Consider the following 18,024-nt stretch of genomic DNA (forward strand, 5'->3'; position numbering starts at 1 on the left):
CAAAAAGGTAAATGAACTATGGTAAATTGCATAGTGACCCTAATCTATTTAAATATTATACAATTTGATTATTTTGAAATGGAGTTTGTGACCTGATTTCTAACATATTGTACACACATTCCTCCTAAATCTTCTCAATTGTCTATTGGGAGATGAAGGATGAATGGGAGTGGGTGTGGGAAGTAGAATTTATTTTAAGACTCAAATAATCTGCTTATCTCAGCTATGAAAGTTTTATAGCAGCTCCCTGAAAGCCACCTAACCAACTTTCAAGGCAAAGGTGTTTGGATGAGATAAATATGACTATGCCACTGGAAAAGATATGAGCAACTATTAAAAATGTCCCTGATCAATTTAATAAGACACTGGATCCATATTTTTCTTTTATGCAGCTTAACCAATGGGTTTAATTCCCACTAGCCAACACTCTAGCTGATAAGTTTCAATATTTTAGATTGTCTGAGAGGGAAGTGTAACAAACACAGACTTTAACAGAGTCCAAATTACTGTTGGTCCTGTGAGTGTGTTAACCTTGTAAATGTTTTCTTAAGTATCTTTGCTCTTCAAAGAGAGGAAGGAGTAGGGGTCTTAATGCTATGCAGCACTTTAAGAACTAATTGGACATATCATATGGGACAGCACTTTTAAACAGACTTATTAATGTAATGCCAGTAAGTATAGTGGTGGTATTACTGTTATTGCTGAACACTGTAAGTCATCAGTATCTGATCTGGTTTACAAATATTTTCCAGAAGCCTGATTTTCAAAGGGGGAAATTGGAATCTAAATGACCTCACAAATAAAATGGGTGAGCCTGCTGTAGTTAGTGTGACCAGATAGCAAGTGTAAAAAATCAGGACAGGGGTGGGGGGTAATGGGAGCCCCCCAAATCAGGACTGTCCCTATAAAATTGGGACATCTAGTCACCCTCGCTGTAGTTGACTATCCATTTGTGAATAGTTAGCAGATTTGCACATGCAGGTGGTTTGAGGGACCCATAGGTGCATGAACCTATGTTGTATGTGTAACACCACCCTACTGGCCAGCTTCTGAAGTCAGTGGAGTTATTTAAAATTTGTACTGGTGCAACTGGGATCAGAATTTGGCCCTATGTACTGCTAAAACATCAGTATCAAGAACTGTTCAATAAAGGTGAGCAAGCATCTATTTCTTTAGACTATGGGACAAATTTCCCATTTACACTAACAGTGAATCTGATCCTGAGACATTCTCTGTTATTTTGACTCTGTTTTGGTATGACCTTGATGATTATGAAAACGCCAGATTGGAAGTCCTGGGGACTGAAGTCTTTTGTTATTCACAGTACAATCACAGCTCAGGCAGAGGCAATGCAGGCTGCCCAATGCTGTCTTAGGTGTGTCTGCATTTCAAGTTTGGGTTGTGATTCTCATTGAGCTAGCAAGCTAAAATAGAGTGTAGCCACAGCAGCACAAGGGGTTAGCCACTCCAAGCCTGAGCTCATCTGAGACTCTAGACACATATGTAAGGGGACTGTTGCCCCCTTACTAACATTCAGTGGGGGTGTTTGGTTGCTAGCTCCCAGCACTAAAAAGGGAGGGGTCGCTGGGAAATCAGGAACCTGAGACTGACGGTCTCCAGGAACAATGTGGAGAGGCCAATGCTCCAGGTCAGCCTGACTGACAGGGTGGGCAGGCTAATCAAGGAGTCAGGAGGCCAGGGGGGTCCCGTCCTCCGTGTGAGCTGGAATTGTCTGAGTCAGATGGAGTGGGGCCGAGCTAAGGAGGGAGCAGGGCCCCAAGCTAAGCTGCTGGGAGCAGAGCTGCGGCCCAAAAAGCCAGAGCACAGCCCAGAGAGCAGACCTGCCCTGGGAGGAGAGCTGCAGCACCAGAGCCAGAGGGGCCAGACAAGCAGCCCAGGAAGCAGGTGTGAGCTGGGAGCTGAGTCACAGAAGCAGCCTGCAGAGCAGCCCTGCCCTGGGAGCAGAGCTGTAGCAACTGGAGCCAGAGAGGCCAGACAAGCAGCCCAGGGAGCTGAAGGCAGAGCAGCAGCAGCAGCTGTGCTGAGGCAGAGTGGAGCCGGGGCTGGAGCAATCCGGAGCCGGGTGCAGTGAGCAGCTGGGGAGAGTGAGGGAGACCCCGGGCAGTGAGCCCAGCACAGGGAGACGCCTCAGCCAAGAGGCTTTGCAGGCCAGACTGGGAGGGGGATCATAACCCTGACAGGGCAGGGGTGATGCTGGGAAGAAGGGTCCTGCCACCCAGAGCCTGAGAGCGTGTGGCCACCGCCAGAGCAAGTGTCCGACCCGCAGCGTCCCTGCAGCACAGCCAGGACCTGAGAAGGAGGCCTGGGACCTACAAGGAACAGACTGTGAACTGCCCTGACATTCCAGAGACATTGTTTGTGATGTTCCCTGCCACAGAGCAGCGTGATGTGTTTTTCCTTTAACCTTTCCCATTTTCCCTTATTCTTTTTTTAAATTAAGTGTTAATTAAATAACTTGTATTTGCTTTAAATTGTATGATGTGATCAGTGGGTCAGGGAGGTGCGCAGTGCAAAGAGAGGACCCCGGAGTGGGGACACCCTAGCCCCTGTCCTGAGTGACCACAGCAGGGTTGGGGGTTGAGCCCCCCAGGAATCCTCAGCCCAGCCTTGTTGGGGTTACGAGGACTCTGCCAGACAGGAGAGTGAAAGGGGAGTCCTCAAGGGCAGGGAGGCCTCTGGGTAAAGGAAGTGGGAGCGAGGACTCAGATCCTTTCGCTAGCCCACTTCACCGGGGTAGTGCAGAAGCCAGGAAAGTTCCCCACCATAGCGGGACCATTCCCCTGCTTACATAATCTCAAGGCAGCTAGCACATCCTGCTACTTGCACTACTGAAGTCTCAGCAAAGAGGCAATCAGTGTTGTGGGTTTTATGATTTAGATACCTGTTTAATGGAAACTACATAACCAAACTCATTTCACATCTTACACAAATAGTCATTACCATGGTGATTGTTCATTCTTTAGGTCCTGGATTTGAACCAGTGACCTAGAGGTGAAAGGCTCGATTTCCTGGTCTCTGCTAATCCCCTGAACTATCCCATTCCCATAGCCATGGGCCTTGGTAGAATACCCTTGATTACAGAGGAGTTGTATCAATTTGCACCAGTTCCAAATCTGGTCATGACTTTCAGTCTTCACTTTTCAAACACTTGTAACATCTATAAATTCTAAATGTTACTCACATTGCCCTGGATCTTTTGAGCCTGGAACTTCGTTTTATTCTTCATAATGCCTGATATATACTGCAAGACATCAAAAAATATTTTCATTTCAGAAATAGTTTTCAAATACTCAGGAAAAATCATCTTATTAAAGATATCAAAATTGTATCTTGAATATTATTCCTTTTGGAGGAGCAGACGTGATCACTGAGGACTAGATACTGCAATCAAAGCATTCTTAAAGCCTGTTGTGCACTCCAAACTCATTGAGAGTTCTGCATAACAAATAATTGCAGAACAGGTCCCGAGAAAAATTATTGTTGATTACTATGAAATATATTTAAATGGCTAACATACCAAAATAATAAAGTAACATTAATGTTTGCTACAGAAATATTGAATATGGAATACTACCAAAGGCCACTAATATAGTCAGTTCTTAAGATGTGAGTTTTGTGAAGATGAAATGTCCTTTGATATCCTGCTTTATGAGATTATTAACTGTATGTGGAATTCTGACAATGACAGGGAACTTCATTCTATGCTGCTAGCTACAGATGCTCAAATGAAGGTGCATAGATAACATGGTGATGGGCATGGTATAAGTGATACACAGATATGATACTGCAGTCATCATATTACATGAATGGTCATGATCCTACAGCTGTGAATCAGGAGTTACCTAATCAAACTGAGAGCTGCTTTCACTCAACTGCTGTGTACCCTTTCAATTTAATGGAAAACTGCTCTGTTGGATGAGAGGAGAACTGCTAGAGTGGCAAGGGAAGTTGCTGGAGCAGTGCTAAAAGTAGGCAGGTAAGAGGGAAGGGTCGGCAGCAGCAGGAGTATTGGGATGAGGAAAAGGGAGCCAATGGAGAACCTGCACAGTGAATGAAGCATAGACCAGGATAAGTGCATTATATAAAATAAAAACATCCACATATCAAATTGCAGGGCTTTAATTCTACCTGGGGAATCTGGTGTCAAGGTAGACAGGCTTTGGTTCTTGTAGTTTAGAATGTCACCAGAACCCCTTGATGGAATTATAGCATCATATTTCCTAACTCCAAATACAGAGAGATCCTTTGAGTACTTGGATAAAAAAAGTGATTAATGTGTATAAAAACACATGATAGTAGTTTTTTTTATTTACCAATTTTGTTTAACTTACACCTCTTGGGGCTTTTTTCTCAGACTTTACTGTTGCACACCTGAACTGGCTAACATTTGCTTCCAGCAGCAGTTCCTAAAAATCAAAACAATTTTTATAAATATGGTACATTTTAAATTCTCCATTGAAAAATAAAAAAAAACACACCTTTTTTTGATGTAGCAAACTGAGGCAACTATTAAAACACAGATAAATATTTAAATACCAAGTGAAAATACAGATGGTTAAAGTACAAAGCTAATGGTGTACAAGAACTATTCTTATATGGTCATACATAATTTGCAACAAGCCACAACAAATTCTCAAAAGGGATCATAGACCAATAAACTTTGTGGGTTAGACAGTGACTACAGAAAAGAAAAAACCTCTGAAGGCAGAGGCTTAATCAGGACATGCAGGTGAGTGCAGACAGACACAAGGATGGATTTAAGCAGCAACTTTTATAAATGTAACATGGGGGAGCGGAGCTGTCTGTCTCATTGTCCTAGTCTCTCCAGTACCAGGCATTTAAGTGGGTTTACTGTGGGGGCTACAAAGCTCCAGCCATATAATCCCTAATTCGGGGTAGACTCCTCTTAGCTTACCTGTAGGATTCAGTGACCGCACTCCTCTGAATCCTCTCACACACATGCCACCCATGTGGGGCACAGAGGGTACAAGAATGGGGGATCTTGGTCTGTGAAGACTTCAGATCTCCTCATTTCCAATAGAAATAAGGCCCAACAGTGAAATCTCAGGTCTCCTTTACTTCTGGGAGTCGACCCTTTTGAGCTGCAAGTGGCAAAGAACTAAACATTCCTACTGAACTTCTATGCTCTACTCCTGTTTGGCTTATCTGTGCCTCCATGATGCTGTTAGGAAGGCAAAACAAACAAACAAACAAAACCCACCAACGCCCTGCTAATCTGGCCTGAATGGGAACAATTCCTTCTTGACCCCAAAACAGGGAACTGGTCACACCCACCACATCCTAAAAGTACAGTTCCTGTACTACAACTACACGGAGGGAGGGTGGGGCAGTCAAAGGGAGAAAGGGGTCCAAAACACTCAGGCCAAGGCTTAAAAAATGTGTGGGGTGGAAGGAGTTAGGCTCCAATCAGCTTCCATCTCCCTTTGGTTGGCCAATGGGAAATGGAGAGCTCCTGGAGGAGAGGAGGCCCAGGGGGGCCCACCCCTGCATTCCCTGGCATGTGCTCCCCCTCTTTTTGTGGCTGTCTACTTTACTGCAGTCAGGGGCGTGCATAAAGGGGGGCAAGCAGGGGCATGGGCCACCCAATAATCATCTCCATCACTGTCCCCTGGCCCCCCACCCTGGGATTCCCTCTCTCAAGCCCATCCTCCCCATTTCTGCCAGAGTGGGAGTCGGGCTGAGTGCGGCTGAAGGGATGTGCCTGGGAAAGGCACTGCAGCTAGCACTCCTGCTGAGCCCCGTCCCTTCCTTGCTGTAGCATCCAGTGTTTGGTGCCTGCCTGGGGTGCATAGAATGGAGCTCAGGACAATGGGGGTGGGCCAGGCAGTGGGGCCGGGGACACTAGGGGCATGGGTGGGGAGCCTGGGGATGCAACGAGGACCTGGCAGGTTGGGGAGGCAGCGGGGCCCAGGGGCACTGGGTGCATGGCAGGGGCAATGTTTAAAGTGCCCCTCCAAAAGTAGTCACATTTAAATCCCTGTGCATGTTCCTGACTCTGGCCCAGTCAAGGCTTCAGCCCATTGAGACAAATGGGTGGCATTTTTAGTAACCTATTTGGAAAGAATGCACCTATTGTTAAAAAAAAAACAAAAAACCTACTTTACTGCACTATGACCTAGCCCTGGATATGTTTCCCTCACAATCCCTAAGGAGATGTAGCCAAACATTAAAAAATTTAGCTCCATTTCTGTGTGCATGGGCAAGTGCATTAATCGGCTTTCAATGAATGAAGCCAACATGAATTTTCATCCTTGAAAAAAGCCTTGTGTTAGGACCCTGATTCTGCAATAATCTCTCCTGGGTGGACCCCTGCATGGAGCCCCAAAGACTTCAAAGCTCATTGAAGGATTGGAACCTTAGTTGAAAGCCCCATCACTGCATATAACACACATTTACCAGTGTTTGTTTCCACATAGTAAGCAAGATAACTTAGTCCTTTTCCTGCATTGGTGCAGTGGGGTAATAGAAGAGAAGCCTGGGCACTAGGGGCTGCTCCAAGAGGCACAAGGGTATGAGTAGCTCCAGCTGAACCCGTTTAAAGGGGACAGCACATATAATGATCCAGCCAGTGCTTGATTTTTTGGTTTGCTAGTCCTTGAGCAATAACACTTCCTTTGATTGTAAACTGCAGCCCCAGAAGTGAGAGGTGCACTCTGGCTTTTCCACTGACTCTCGGAGTGCTGATGCTAAGCTGGACAGTAGTTGTATGTGTAGCATTAGCCCTGGCATAAAATGCACAGAGATAGGCGCCTGGTGTTTTCACTCTTTTCTAGAGTTGCCCTGATATGTCAGTCACGTGTGTAATTTTATGACGGAATAAGTGACATTTCCATATGCGTCTTTCTTTTCAGGAGCCACAACTTCAGCTTCATTTAGTGAACAGTCTAAGGAACTGACCTTTGTGAATGCTTTGGATGCCTTTTATGCCATTTCAGAGTGACAAAAATTGCTGCTACAGCAGCTTCACTTTCTGCTGTGGCTCTCCTTTGTGTTGCTTGCATTCAGGCATCTGCTGGAAACTGTGGCTGCTAGTTAAGTGATTCTACACTTATCTCAGGCTCTTGACAATCCAGATAATGCGCTTTGTTTCTTTCCCCTTTCAATCTGTCCATATAATGTGTGCTAAGCATGTACATTCTGCACAACGCAGACATAATGAAAGGATGCAAAATAAAGTAATACTGCTGGAAAGTGAAGAACCTAAAAGAAACACCAGATGCCTGTAACGAGATGGGGCAACAAAAGGGCAAAAGGAAAGCTTGACCCTAACAAAATATGTAGGCAGTTCAGCATATACTACATACGGGAAATGAACCAAATGCAGCGTGCACAAGGACATGAAGAGAGGCCAGTACAGTGATAAATTGTCTGGTATCAGTCAGTGAAAACTAGAACAAGGCATTGGTGGAATGCAGGTGGGACAGTACAGATAAAAAGATGTAAAAAAACCAGACCTTTTATCAAGCTTCTAAAGCACCTCTATATGGGGATTGCATTGTGGGAGGTATGATGGGAGAGGGAGCTGCCATGTAATTATTTCCTTCCCAGGAGAAGAAGACAGAAATCTGCCCTAAATCTAATAGGAGCTGACTTATTTAATAGGATTCATTTCAAAATCAGGATCAGTTCAAATAATCAGAGCAGATCAAGTGTTAGGGCCCTTTCCAGGCCTTCCCTCCCACTCCCCTCTTAACACATAGCACCTTGAATTCTGCTGCTTTCCTAGGCATGATGATCTCCCACTTTCAGAGCCTGCTCTGGGGAGGAGCTCTTAGGTATGCGCAGTACCAAATACTGTACTACAGATGAGTCAGGAGCTACTGAGATGTCTCTGTAACTGGATGATGCTATGAAATTATTTCTCAGTTAGGAAACAGAAATTATGTTAAATTTTTAAAGCCCTTAATGGTTAATAGCACACATTGACTATCCATGCGTCCTAGGCGAGCAAAGGAGCAGCCTCTCCTGGATCTCTGTAGGGTTTCACAGAGCTGGGGAAGTTCCCCAGTGCCCCCCTCCACATGGCCAGAGAGAACAAACAGGGCTTGGAGGAATACCCCAGCCATGCACCCTGACCTCTTATCCCTGGAGTCAGGTGAAGCAGTAGATGCAATGAGGTGTAGGAAAGGCCACTAATACCTCATTATAGTAGGGCAGAGCAGAAGCAGTGGGGTGCAAATTCCTTCGTGTCCTCTCCTTGAGGAGTAGTGGAGAAGCAGTGGGGAATGCCCCTCAAACTACTCAACACAGTAGGAGAGAAACTGTCTCCATAGTCCCTCTGTGGAGCAGGAGCCAGGCATGGGGGAGGCGAGAGCCTTCACTGGGCTATCTCCAGTCCATAGATTCCTTCATAGGGTCAGTGCAGATGGAGGGGGGAGCAGGATGGCACTGGGCACTGATGTGAGAACGAGAATGTAAATGGAGCAATCCTGACTGGCTACATTAGGACAACATCACATGGCTGCTTCCATAAGCACTACCCTTGTAACCGTACTGCTATTATTTGTGTTGCAACAAACAGTGAGTAGAAGATGGTCTCTGCCCTGAAGAACTTACAATAAAATAGACAGGACAGACAAAGGGTGGGGGAAAGGGATAGAGGAAGCAGCCTTCATTGCTCAAAGACAGGATCTGTGGGCCAGCAGCTGCAGAAGCATTTTTGCATTGGATAGAGCCCTAAAGCTGTGAAAACTGTAATTTACATCAAAGAACAAACAGATGCAGGAGAGGGGGGATTAACAATAAAATCATGCTACACTTACCTCTGCTCTTCGGCGATTTCTATACTTGATTTCCTGCAGGTGCTGTTTTTCCTTTGGAGGTTTGTAGGTGCTCTGAGGAACCTATATTAAAGGGCAGAAATTTCTGTAATATAGGGTATGAAAGACTGAATGTTTCAAACAATAAATCTTAGTGTGTGTGTATGGGGGGGGATATTTATCCCTAATGCAAAAATACAGTAGTTATTTAAAAAGTAGTGATTTCTTTTCTGTTAGTGCCATAAAATGAACGGTAAAGTTTTAGGGGTTGAATGTATAAAAGGGATAAATATCCACCAAGCATCGCTATTCGGCTGGGGCTGGCTAGGCCTTGTCAACCCTGTCCCAGGTGCTGTCAGCCAAAGGAGCTGTTAACTCAGTTTTTTTTTTAAAGTCCATCTTTGCCAGGCGAAAGCCAAAGGAGAAAGAAATTTTGTGCTCACAAAGTGAAAAGGGGAAGATCAACCTGAAGTTGCCTGAGGGAGAATCAGGCCAGCTGTCCTCTCCTACATACTTCTTGCTCCACTATACTTCTAGATAGGGGTTGCCAGTTGTGGGTACAGAATTGCTTGGGGGTGGAGGGTGTAGAGGGTCCTCACAGCAGCATTCACAGGTTGAGAGAGGCACTCAGGTCTTGGCATGTGGGACAGTAAAACATCCAGGAAAGGGTTAAGGTCTACCTGTCTGACACATGACCCAGCAAAGGATATAAGGAAAGGGCATGTCTGGTATGGGTTGGCCTCTGAGGACTTCTGTGGGAGAGGTGGAAGAGACTGGGCCATGTCCCCTCTCTGCTCTGGCCAGAATTGCTGACCAAATGCATGAAGGCAGAGAGGAGCAGCATGATGTAGCCTTCTAATGGGTTATGTAATAGATGTGCTCCTGGAGGCACAATCTCTCTCAAAGCTTCTCTAGTGGTTGTGTAACGCTGTACTACCCACAACACAGACCAGTGCCTTCAGGGCCGGCTCCAGGCACCAGCGAAGGAAGCAGGTGCCTGGGGTGGCCAATAGAAAGGGGTGGCACTTTGTCCGTTATTGGGGCGGCACGTCCGGGTCTTCGGCGGCAATTTGGCGGCAGGTCCTTCACTCCCCTTCTTCTTCGGCGGCACTTTGGCAGCAGCTCAATCTTTTTTTTTCTTCTTCGCCGCTTGGGGTGGCAAAAAAGCTGGAGCCAGCCCCAGTGCCTTAAAGGCACAGTGTGGCCCTAAATATTAAGGGACAACTGGACAAATGATTTATAAGGTATCAACTGAATTTTATTTAACCACTCATAATTATACACACAAGTAGTAATGTTTTATATCGGATGGAAATGAGGCAATGTCACAGTACCTGGAGAACATAAACTAGGAGCGGGGGAGCAAGAGGGGAAGGGAATACAAACTATACCTAGCGAGTAAACACTTCTCAGCTTTGGCAGTGACCATTCTTGCATTTCCTTAAAAATTATTGTTGTGAGATGGACAAGGATAGTGGTAATTTTATGTATATTGAATGAAGAGCTTCTATTTTGACACCTAACAAGATTATAGAGTTTAAGTATTACATTATCAATATATTACCAAATAAAACCTTGTATGTTAGCCAAGTGGGTTTGTTAATTTTGTTATTATTTTAAAGAAAAAACAGAGTTAAAGGGACAAGGTCAAGGAAACATATAAAGAGTGGGCTAAATATGGCCCTGGTCCTGACATGTACAACTCCAATGGAATTACAAGAACTTTTATCTGGGCTGAATGGAGCCTAATGCATTTCAATGTGTTTTAATTCTAGACAAACCTAAAATAATGCTGTGTGATAATTTCATCACAAATAGTATTAATATTAAAGGAATGGATTAGATTACACTATAAATCATGGCTGGGATTTTCAAAGAAGCCTAGGGGATTTAGGTGTCTAAATACCATTGCATGTTAATGGGAGTTGAGCACCTAGCTCCCTTCTGTTCCTCTTAAAATCCCAACCTAAACCACTAGTCTTTCTTTGAAGAAAGCCGTGTCTGCAAATGGCTAGGGGTGTGTAAATGAGGAGGGAGACAAGAAATTATAAAGCTTTGGCCATGAGGTCACTATTTGATTGGCAGCAGTATACAGAGTGAAGTAAGAAGAGGCCTATTTCTGCCTGGGCCACCCTTTAACGCACAGCCACCCACCACATACTAGCCAATTCCAAGGGTGTGGGCCCATCTTCCTAGCCCACACCATGCAATCGGGGCTGGCTGTGAGGGACCACCCAAATTTGTTGGATCTTCAAAAGAAATATCATGGTCTCAACCTAGGTTTTAAGAGGACTCTAGACACTAGAAACTAATAGACAATTCAACATGATTATCACTCTCTGTTTTGGAGGGCTCCAGGATCTGAACTAGTGGTGGTGACAATGGGGTTACAGGTTAGAATCAAAGCTCATTTGCAGAGTTATGCCCAGAAGTTAGCACAGTGTCTGCTCATACTGTGAAAATGATATTAGATTCTCCCTTTCATGAGCACTTAAACAAATTTGGCAGACTCAATCTGAATTTAAATAAAATCCAATAAAATCCTTGCACCACAAATGAACTTCAATACATATGTGTGAGTTAATGCAAAATTATTCTCAGGAAGACTACAGTATAAAGATGACAATAACATGATTCATTCCTACACTGAGTAAGTGATTAAAAATTTTTTTTTTCAGGACCGGGTATTTGGTTGTTTCAATGTGAAATCCCATTAATTCTACAATGTGCTACCATGAAATTGCACTATTACCCAAAGAAGCAAAATGATTTTTGTAAGCATTCAACATTTGTGTTATTAAGAACCTAATGTGCTAATAAAAGGTTATAGATAATGCCCAGAGCTATAGCCCTAAACTCAGTTGCCTATTAAACTAAATATAAACAACCATGGAGTCTTTATTCAGTGAATCATAGCAACCTTAGCCCAAATCCTGTTTACTTTAACCAAAAACCCCTACTGAAGTCCATTGTGTCACTCCAGAATTACACCAGTGTGATCTAAATTAGAATATTACCCAATATGACTGCTTAAGTTAGAAAGACAAACAGAGTCAGGCCTTCAAGAGAACCTCTGCACTCATTAACGTGTGAACAATACATATTAAATGCTAACCATTAACATTAAGGTACACCACAAACCCACATAACAGGCAATGGCGGCAAAGAGTTCTGTGGCACCTTATAGACTAACAAACGTATTGGAGCGTGAGCAAGCCCGACAAAGTGGGTATTCACCCACGAAAGCTCATGCTCCGATACGTTTGTTAGTCTATAAGGTGACACAGAACTCTTTGCCGCTTTTACAGATCCAGACTAACACGGCTACCCCTCTGATATATAACAGGCAATGAAACTCCATCCTCAAGGGTGATCTGCAAATCAGGGTTGGTTATACCTACATTGAAATTGCTGGGAGCTTTGCCATTTACTTTGATGGGGAGCAGGATCACACCCATATATTTTTAGAAAAGTTACAGTTTGAAGGTTTATTTCCATATGCACCTGTAGATCTCCAAAGCAGAATAATCTACACATTAAATGGGCCGGCAGCAACCTGTTCGGTTACACATTCAAGGGGCAAGGAATAAACTGTTGCTTCATTGGGTTTTTTCTATCTTCCAAACAATTGTAGGAGCCACCTTTTTGCTACCCTCTCCTTCCCTTGCTATAGAAGAGTATCTATGATATGCTTAGAAAATACCAATTACATCGATTAAAGACATTATGAATTATTTTCCACAAATTTAGCCTTCAACTCAGAACACCAAAGTGTTTCTTGTTATTCCATCAGTGTTGGTAGCTTTTCTTCAATTATTTTAGATTCAAATAACTTCAAGGAAGAGACTGTTAACCATATAAGTATGGTTGAGTACAGAACACATATGACTTAATGTTGTCCAAAGAATAAAAACCACTCACAGGTTGATGCTTCTCCTGTAACGGTATTGGCTCAGGTACTGGTATGGCTCGTGGCTTAGGAGTGGTCAAATCAAATTCCTTTGGCTTTGTGACCGTCGAAGTCTTTACAGTGGTAACACGATTAGCTAATTTGTCAGCAAGTTGCTTGATCAGTTGTTCTATTTTTGGCTGCCATCTTTAAAAAAATTAATTTAAATCTTATCTTCATTTTTTCTTATACAAATTCATAATAATGCAGTGTCTGAGATTGGCAATGATGCAGATGTGATAATACTTTGGCTCTTCTGTTTATACCAATTGATCAATTGTTTTGTACCAATGATTAGTGGCACAAACTGTGGCACTCAAAAATGTTACTTCGCTTCTTGAACAAAAGCTAATCTATTTCTAATAAAACTGTTTATCTGAGGTGAAACAACCGTAATTTGTGCTGACTAAACAAGCACATTGCAAGTTCATTTTATAACAGTGTCAGACAGCAAGTCAGAGAGGTAGTTATTATAAACAAAGTAGGTACAGATGAAAGGAACAAACACAGACAATGGTCTAAGTAATATTGTTCATATTATTTGACAGAGAGCGAGTGTATCGCTAGCACAATCTCATTTAATCAAAAATTGGAAGGATATCAATAATTTTGCTTGAGCAAATGAATCCCTCAAACAAAAAGTGAAGCTGGTGGGACATCCAACATGGTTTGGTTTTTTTGTTTTGCATTATTTTTGTGTATATCAAAATTAAAACATTCAAAGCCTAAAGCCAAATTCTGTTCTCAATTACACTACTGCAAACCCCACCAAACTCAATGGGGAATACATGAATGTAATTTCGTCCTTAATACTTAAATAAGACACATTACTATCCCATACATAAACACTCAGGTCTTGAATACTGACGGTCTGCATTACTTTGAGAGTCTCATCAGTCACAATGCAATGAAAGAGCAACATCTCTGAACTGAGACCTTGCCTTCTTGATCTCACAAATTCTTCAGAAGCCAATACTTTTCTGTGATCTCCACCTCTTTCTCTCTGGTTTTAGAGTCCCTTTGAAATAAGAGCACATAGGCTTCTGGTGTGTCTACAGCCACTCACATCATCAAAAGAAAGGGTGGGAGTAAATGAATAACTGAGATTTTCATATCAGAGAGGGGTAGTGTAATGAAGTTCCACCCCTTATGGTTTAGTTCAGCTCTCTCACTGAGAATGTAAAAGGAGCTTTAGAATCTCCTGAGGTCCCTTCCAACCCTGCTATTCTATGAATCTTAGTTTGTACAATAATTCTGATGTAATGCCAATGGGTAACTTCTGGGAGTCAGGGTTAGCTCTGCAAAAGGTCTTAGGCACCTAAATGCAACATTTAAGCACCACTAAGATCCTCAAATCCCCACTCATCTGATGCCTAATTCTGTAGATGCCTAAACTTCCACCATTAAAGACCTCTAGTTGTTAAATTTCTGCCAGTGAGCATGTGCACAGCCATCTCAATCTAAGCACTCAGGCATCTATCTCATGCCTAAGCCACAGTGGGATCCTCAAACTACACATTCCACCACAGGGCCCAATTTGGTAGGCATGCTCTGAGCATGCCTAAACCCACACAAAAGAGCTGCAAGAGAAGTCCCCCCGTCCAACTTTTAGCCCATGGTTCGAGCACTAACCCAGGATGTATTGGAAAAAGTACAGTGACAAGCAACAAAAATTATTAGGGGTATGGAACAGCTTCCATATGAGGGGAGATTAAAAAGACTGGGACTGTTCAGTTTAAAAAAGAGAAAACTAAAGAGGGATATGACAGAGGTCTCTAAAATCATGAATGGTGTGGAGAAAATGAATAAGTATAACTGGGTTAAAAAAAGAATTATGTAAGTTCATGGAGGATAGGTCCATCAATGACTATTAGCCAAGATGGTCAGGGACATAACCTCATATTCTGGGTGTCCCTAAACTTCTGACTGCCAGAATCTGGGACTGGACAACAGGGGGTGGTACACTTGATAACTGCCCTTCTCTGTTCATTCCCTCTGAAGCATCTGGCAGTGGCTACTGCTGGAAGACAGGATACTGAACTAGCTTGAACCACTGGTCTGACCTAGAATCATAGAATATCAGGGTTGGAAGGGACCTCAGGAGGTCATCTAGTCTAACCCTCTGCTCAAAGCAGGACCAATCCCAGGACAGATTTTTGCCCCAGATCCCTAAATGGCCCCCTCAAGGACTGAACTCACAACCCTGGGTTTAGCAGGCCAATACTCAAACCACTGAGCTATTCCCCTGCCCCCTTGAGGTTCTCTCTGTGTGTGTCTCTGGCACAATAATACACTACCTAATATGACCATTCTTCTTTTTTTATGAACTAAAGTCTCCCTTGCTGCATCTTGGAGGAGAAAGCACTAGCCATTGGTCTAGAAGGTATTCTGGGGTAGGTCTTTCTTTGTCTCTCCTGTTTAAACTGTTCTACTGTGTATAAATAAGTTAATTTACATTGAAACAGGAGGACTGGTACCTGGGTCCACCACACACCACATGGTGCCCTAACCACTAGACTGTGGAATTATTCTCACACCTCCTCTGGCCCAATGCATATTTAACTATTTATATACCAGGAAACAGCTGCAGCAGGAGAGATTAGGAAAAACCTGCCCCAGAATATCCCATAGTCCAGTGGTTAGGGAATTCTCCAGAGCAGGGGGAAACAAGTTCAAATCCCTTTGCACCATCACACAGAGAGAATAATTAAACCCAGCTCCTCCACATCCTGGGTGAATGCTCTAACTACTGGGCTAAAAGCTATAGGGCGGAGGGTAGCACCACCACTTCTGCTCCAGCATTTTTGCAAGATATGAGTTAGGTGCCTAACTCCAGCAGAGGGTTCTAAGTATCTTTGAGGGGTGAGGTTTATGACCTACCCCTCTCCTCAGCCTTTCCTATTAGCTAGCTTAGGCTTCTCCCTCCTCAGTGTTCTGGCTTTTGTGGATTCCCTTCTTATATGCTTATCTCTACCCATTCACTATATACGGAGTCTGGGCAGCAAACTCAGGGCTGTGGATTCCACTGGGTGGCAAGGCACCTAAGTCCCTTTGTGGATCTAGCCCACCGTGCAATCCAACTCCCATTGAAGTCAGTAGGATTCTTTTCACTAACTTTAGTGAAGCTGGAGCAGGCCCAGTGAACAGAAGTACATTCAACACATTTGAGGCTGTCAAGTTTATTACTCATGGTTACACTTTCAACCCTTTGATGCAAATTTCAAAACTAATGGCCAAATAGGGCTGTTGGATGCATTTGAGCAACTCACAATGACTTCTATGGGAGATATGTACACTTATTGAGAGCAGTAGGGCGCTGGAACAGGGTGGCTAGGAGGACATAGGCCCCCTAATTTTTACCGGTCCTAAGGGAAAGCAGGGAGAAGGGGCAGAGAAGAGTGAGTGGGGAGTGGGGCCTTGGGGGAAGAGACAGGGCAGTGCCTTGGGGGGAAGGGGCAGTGTGTGTGGGGCGGGACCATGGTTCGGGTTCCAGTGGCGCCCCCCACATTTTTAAGAAGCTTCTGCCACCCCTGGAGAGCAGAGCCGTGAGTATTCATCGCTATATAATATCTACTAGATATTTCTACTTTATGTGCCCAGTCCTACAGTCCTTATTCAGGCCAAGTGCCTGTTGATTCTGATGAGAATTTTGCCTCAGCAGAAGATACAGGCTCAGGCTCTACAGTACGAAAAGAGGGACCAATACTTAGAAAAGATGATACAAGGACTAACAAAAACAATGCCCCTGATATTCATAAAACTCTAACGTGTTTTACAGCACTCTAAGAGTGTAAGAAGTGCCCTCAAAGAGGGTGTAAATTTAATTTATGTCCATTTTAAGGGCCCTTTACACTGAGTGTAAATGACAATCAGGCTCAGTGGGCTTACACTTAATGTAATTCTAATCACAGATTTAAAAATATTTATAAGTCACTAGAAGCAGCCATTGTGTTTTGAATTACTGGGGATGGAATGGGCCAAATTCTGCCAGCACACACACATCTGCAACTCATGCTGACTTTACTGGAATTGTGTGTGTATTTCAAGACAGAATTTATACCACTGTGTTTACTACTTTGCCTCCACCTAAACAGTGGTTTTTTAAATTGTACTGAATTTAACAACTGAGTTAGATGATGGTTTATACTCTGTATCAGCAGACACAGCTGGTATATGCTTAGTCTAACAGAGTTTAGCCCTGTGTCTACATGTTAGAACTGTTGTTGAACTTGCAGACAGCCCTAGAGTCCTGACCCATACAGATGTATGCAATCTCAACCATGAGAGTTGTTTCACTGAAGTCAGTGGGATTAGTCATGTGCTTAAAGTTTTGTTGGATCGAAGCCTAATTTTATAAGATAGTTGTTTGACCCTTTGATTTCAATCTGATTTTAATATTGTGTGTTCTGATTTCATTTTCTGTACTTTATTGGATTGGGGAACTAGTGTGTAACATCTATGAGAGAACTTTTCTTTGAGCTAAGTAACTCACTTATGGATAAATTAAAGAGGCCAATAAGTTTTTGACATTGACTACAATAGGAGCAGGATTGGACCATATGGTTTTATAAACAAAGCAAATTGCAAAGAAATATATTTTAAAGCAAACTGAATTTTCAGGAGGACCTTTTTCCATGATGTCACCTTTAAACTTTCAAATATATTGAATATTTAGTACTTACCCTAGCAATGGATCGATCCAGTTCTCTTTTACATAAAAAGAATCATATATCTGACTCCATTCATCTTTTATCCATGTGCTCAAATTCAAGACATTGAAGAAGAATCTAAGAAACTAACAAGAGAATACTTCTTTCAAATTTAATGAACTGAAGACTTGAGTTACATGCAATATTTACATAGAGATTACACAGTTTTTCTTAGAAACACTGCTGCAGACTTTGCTTGTGTATTATACTATAATTGTAATTAATACACCCCCCAGTATTTGTAGGTTCATTTCAGTTTTGTTGCAGCAACCTTATGTCCTGAAGCCATACCTTGTGAGATATTAATAAGTCCTACAATCTTTTTGTGGACCTGAAAAACAACCCCATGTTCACAGTAATATGATGTTTTGATGCAGTGTGACCTTGTTTCCAAATTACTGCCCTTTAAAACATCATAATACTGGGACACAAGTTTGTGTCTGGAAAAAAACTGGGTACTGTAAAGCAATGATTATAGTCTAGTAAACCTAGCTATACAATAAAGATGACTGTGATACAATTAATTTCCTGTTCCCATTGAACTAGAAGATTGAAATTTGGCACA

The 18,024-nt window shown here is 43.0% G+C and overlaps 1 protein-coding gene across 4 annotated transcripts in view; it reads right to left on the reverse strand.

Annotated features, from left to right (window-relative positions):
• CFAP99 (cilia and flagella associated protein 99) overlaps positions 1-18,024 on the reverse strand; it is a 92,247-nt gene that overhangs the window by 34,747 nt on the left and 39,476 nt on the right. For all 4 annotated transcript variants that reach the window (XM_039539490.1, XM_039539491.1, XM_039539488.1 and 1 more), the window contains 5 exons: positions 17,433-17,545; positions 12,723-12,897; positions 8,805-8,885; positions 4,353-4,427; positions 3,203-3,262 (listed from right to left, as the gene is read on the reverse strand). In XM_039539490.1, the coding sequence (XP_039395424.1) occupies positions 3,203-3,262; positions 4,353-4,427; positions 8,805-8,885; positions 12,723-12,897; positions 17,433-17,545 (504 nt within the window). The remainder of the gene's footprint in view (positions 1-3,202; positions 3,263-4,352; positions 4,428-8,804; positions 8,886-12,722; positions 12,898-17,432; positions 17,546-18,024) is intronic.

Source organism: Mauremys reevesii, linkage group 5 (genome assembly GCF_016161935.1).
Source record: "Mauremys reevesii isolate NIE-2019 linkage group 5, ASM1616193v1, whole genome shotgun sequence".
In the NCBI taxonomy this organism is placed as follows: Eukaryota; Metazoa; Chordata; order Testudines; family Geoemydidae; genus Mauremys; species Mauremys reevesii.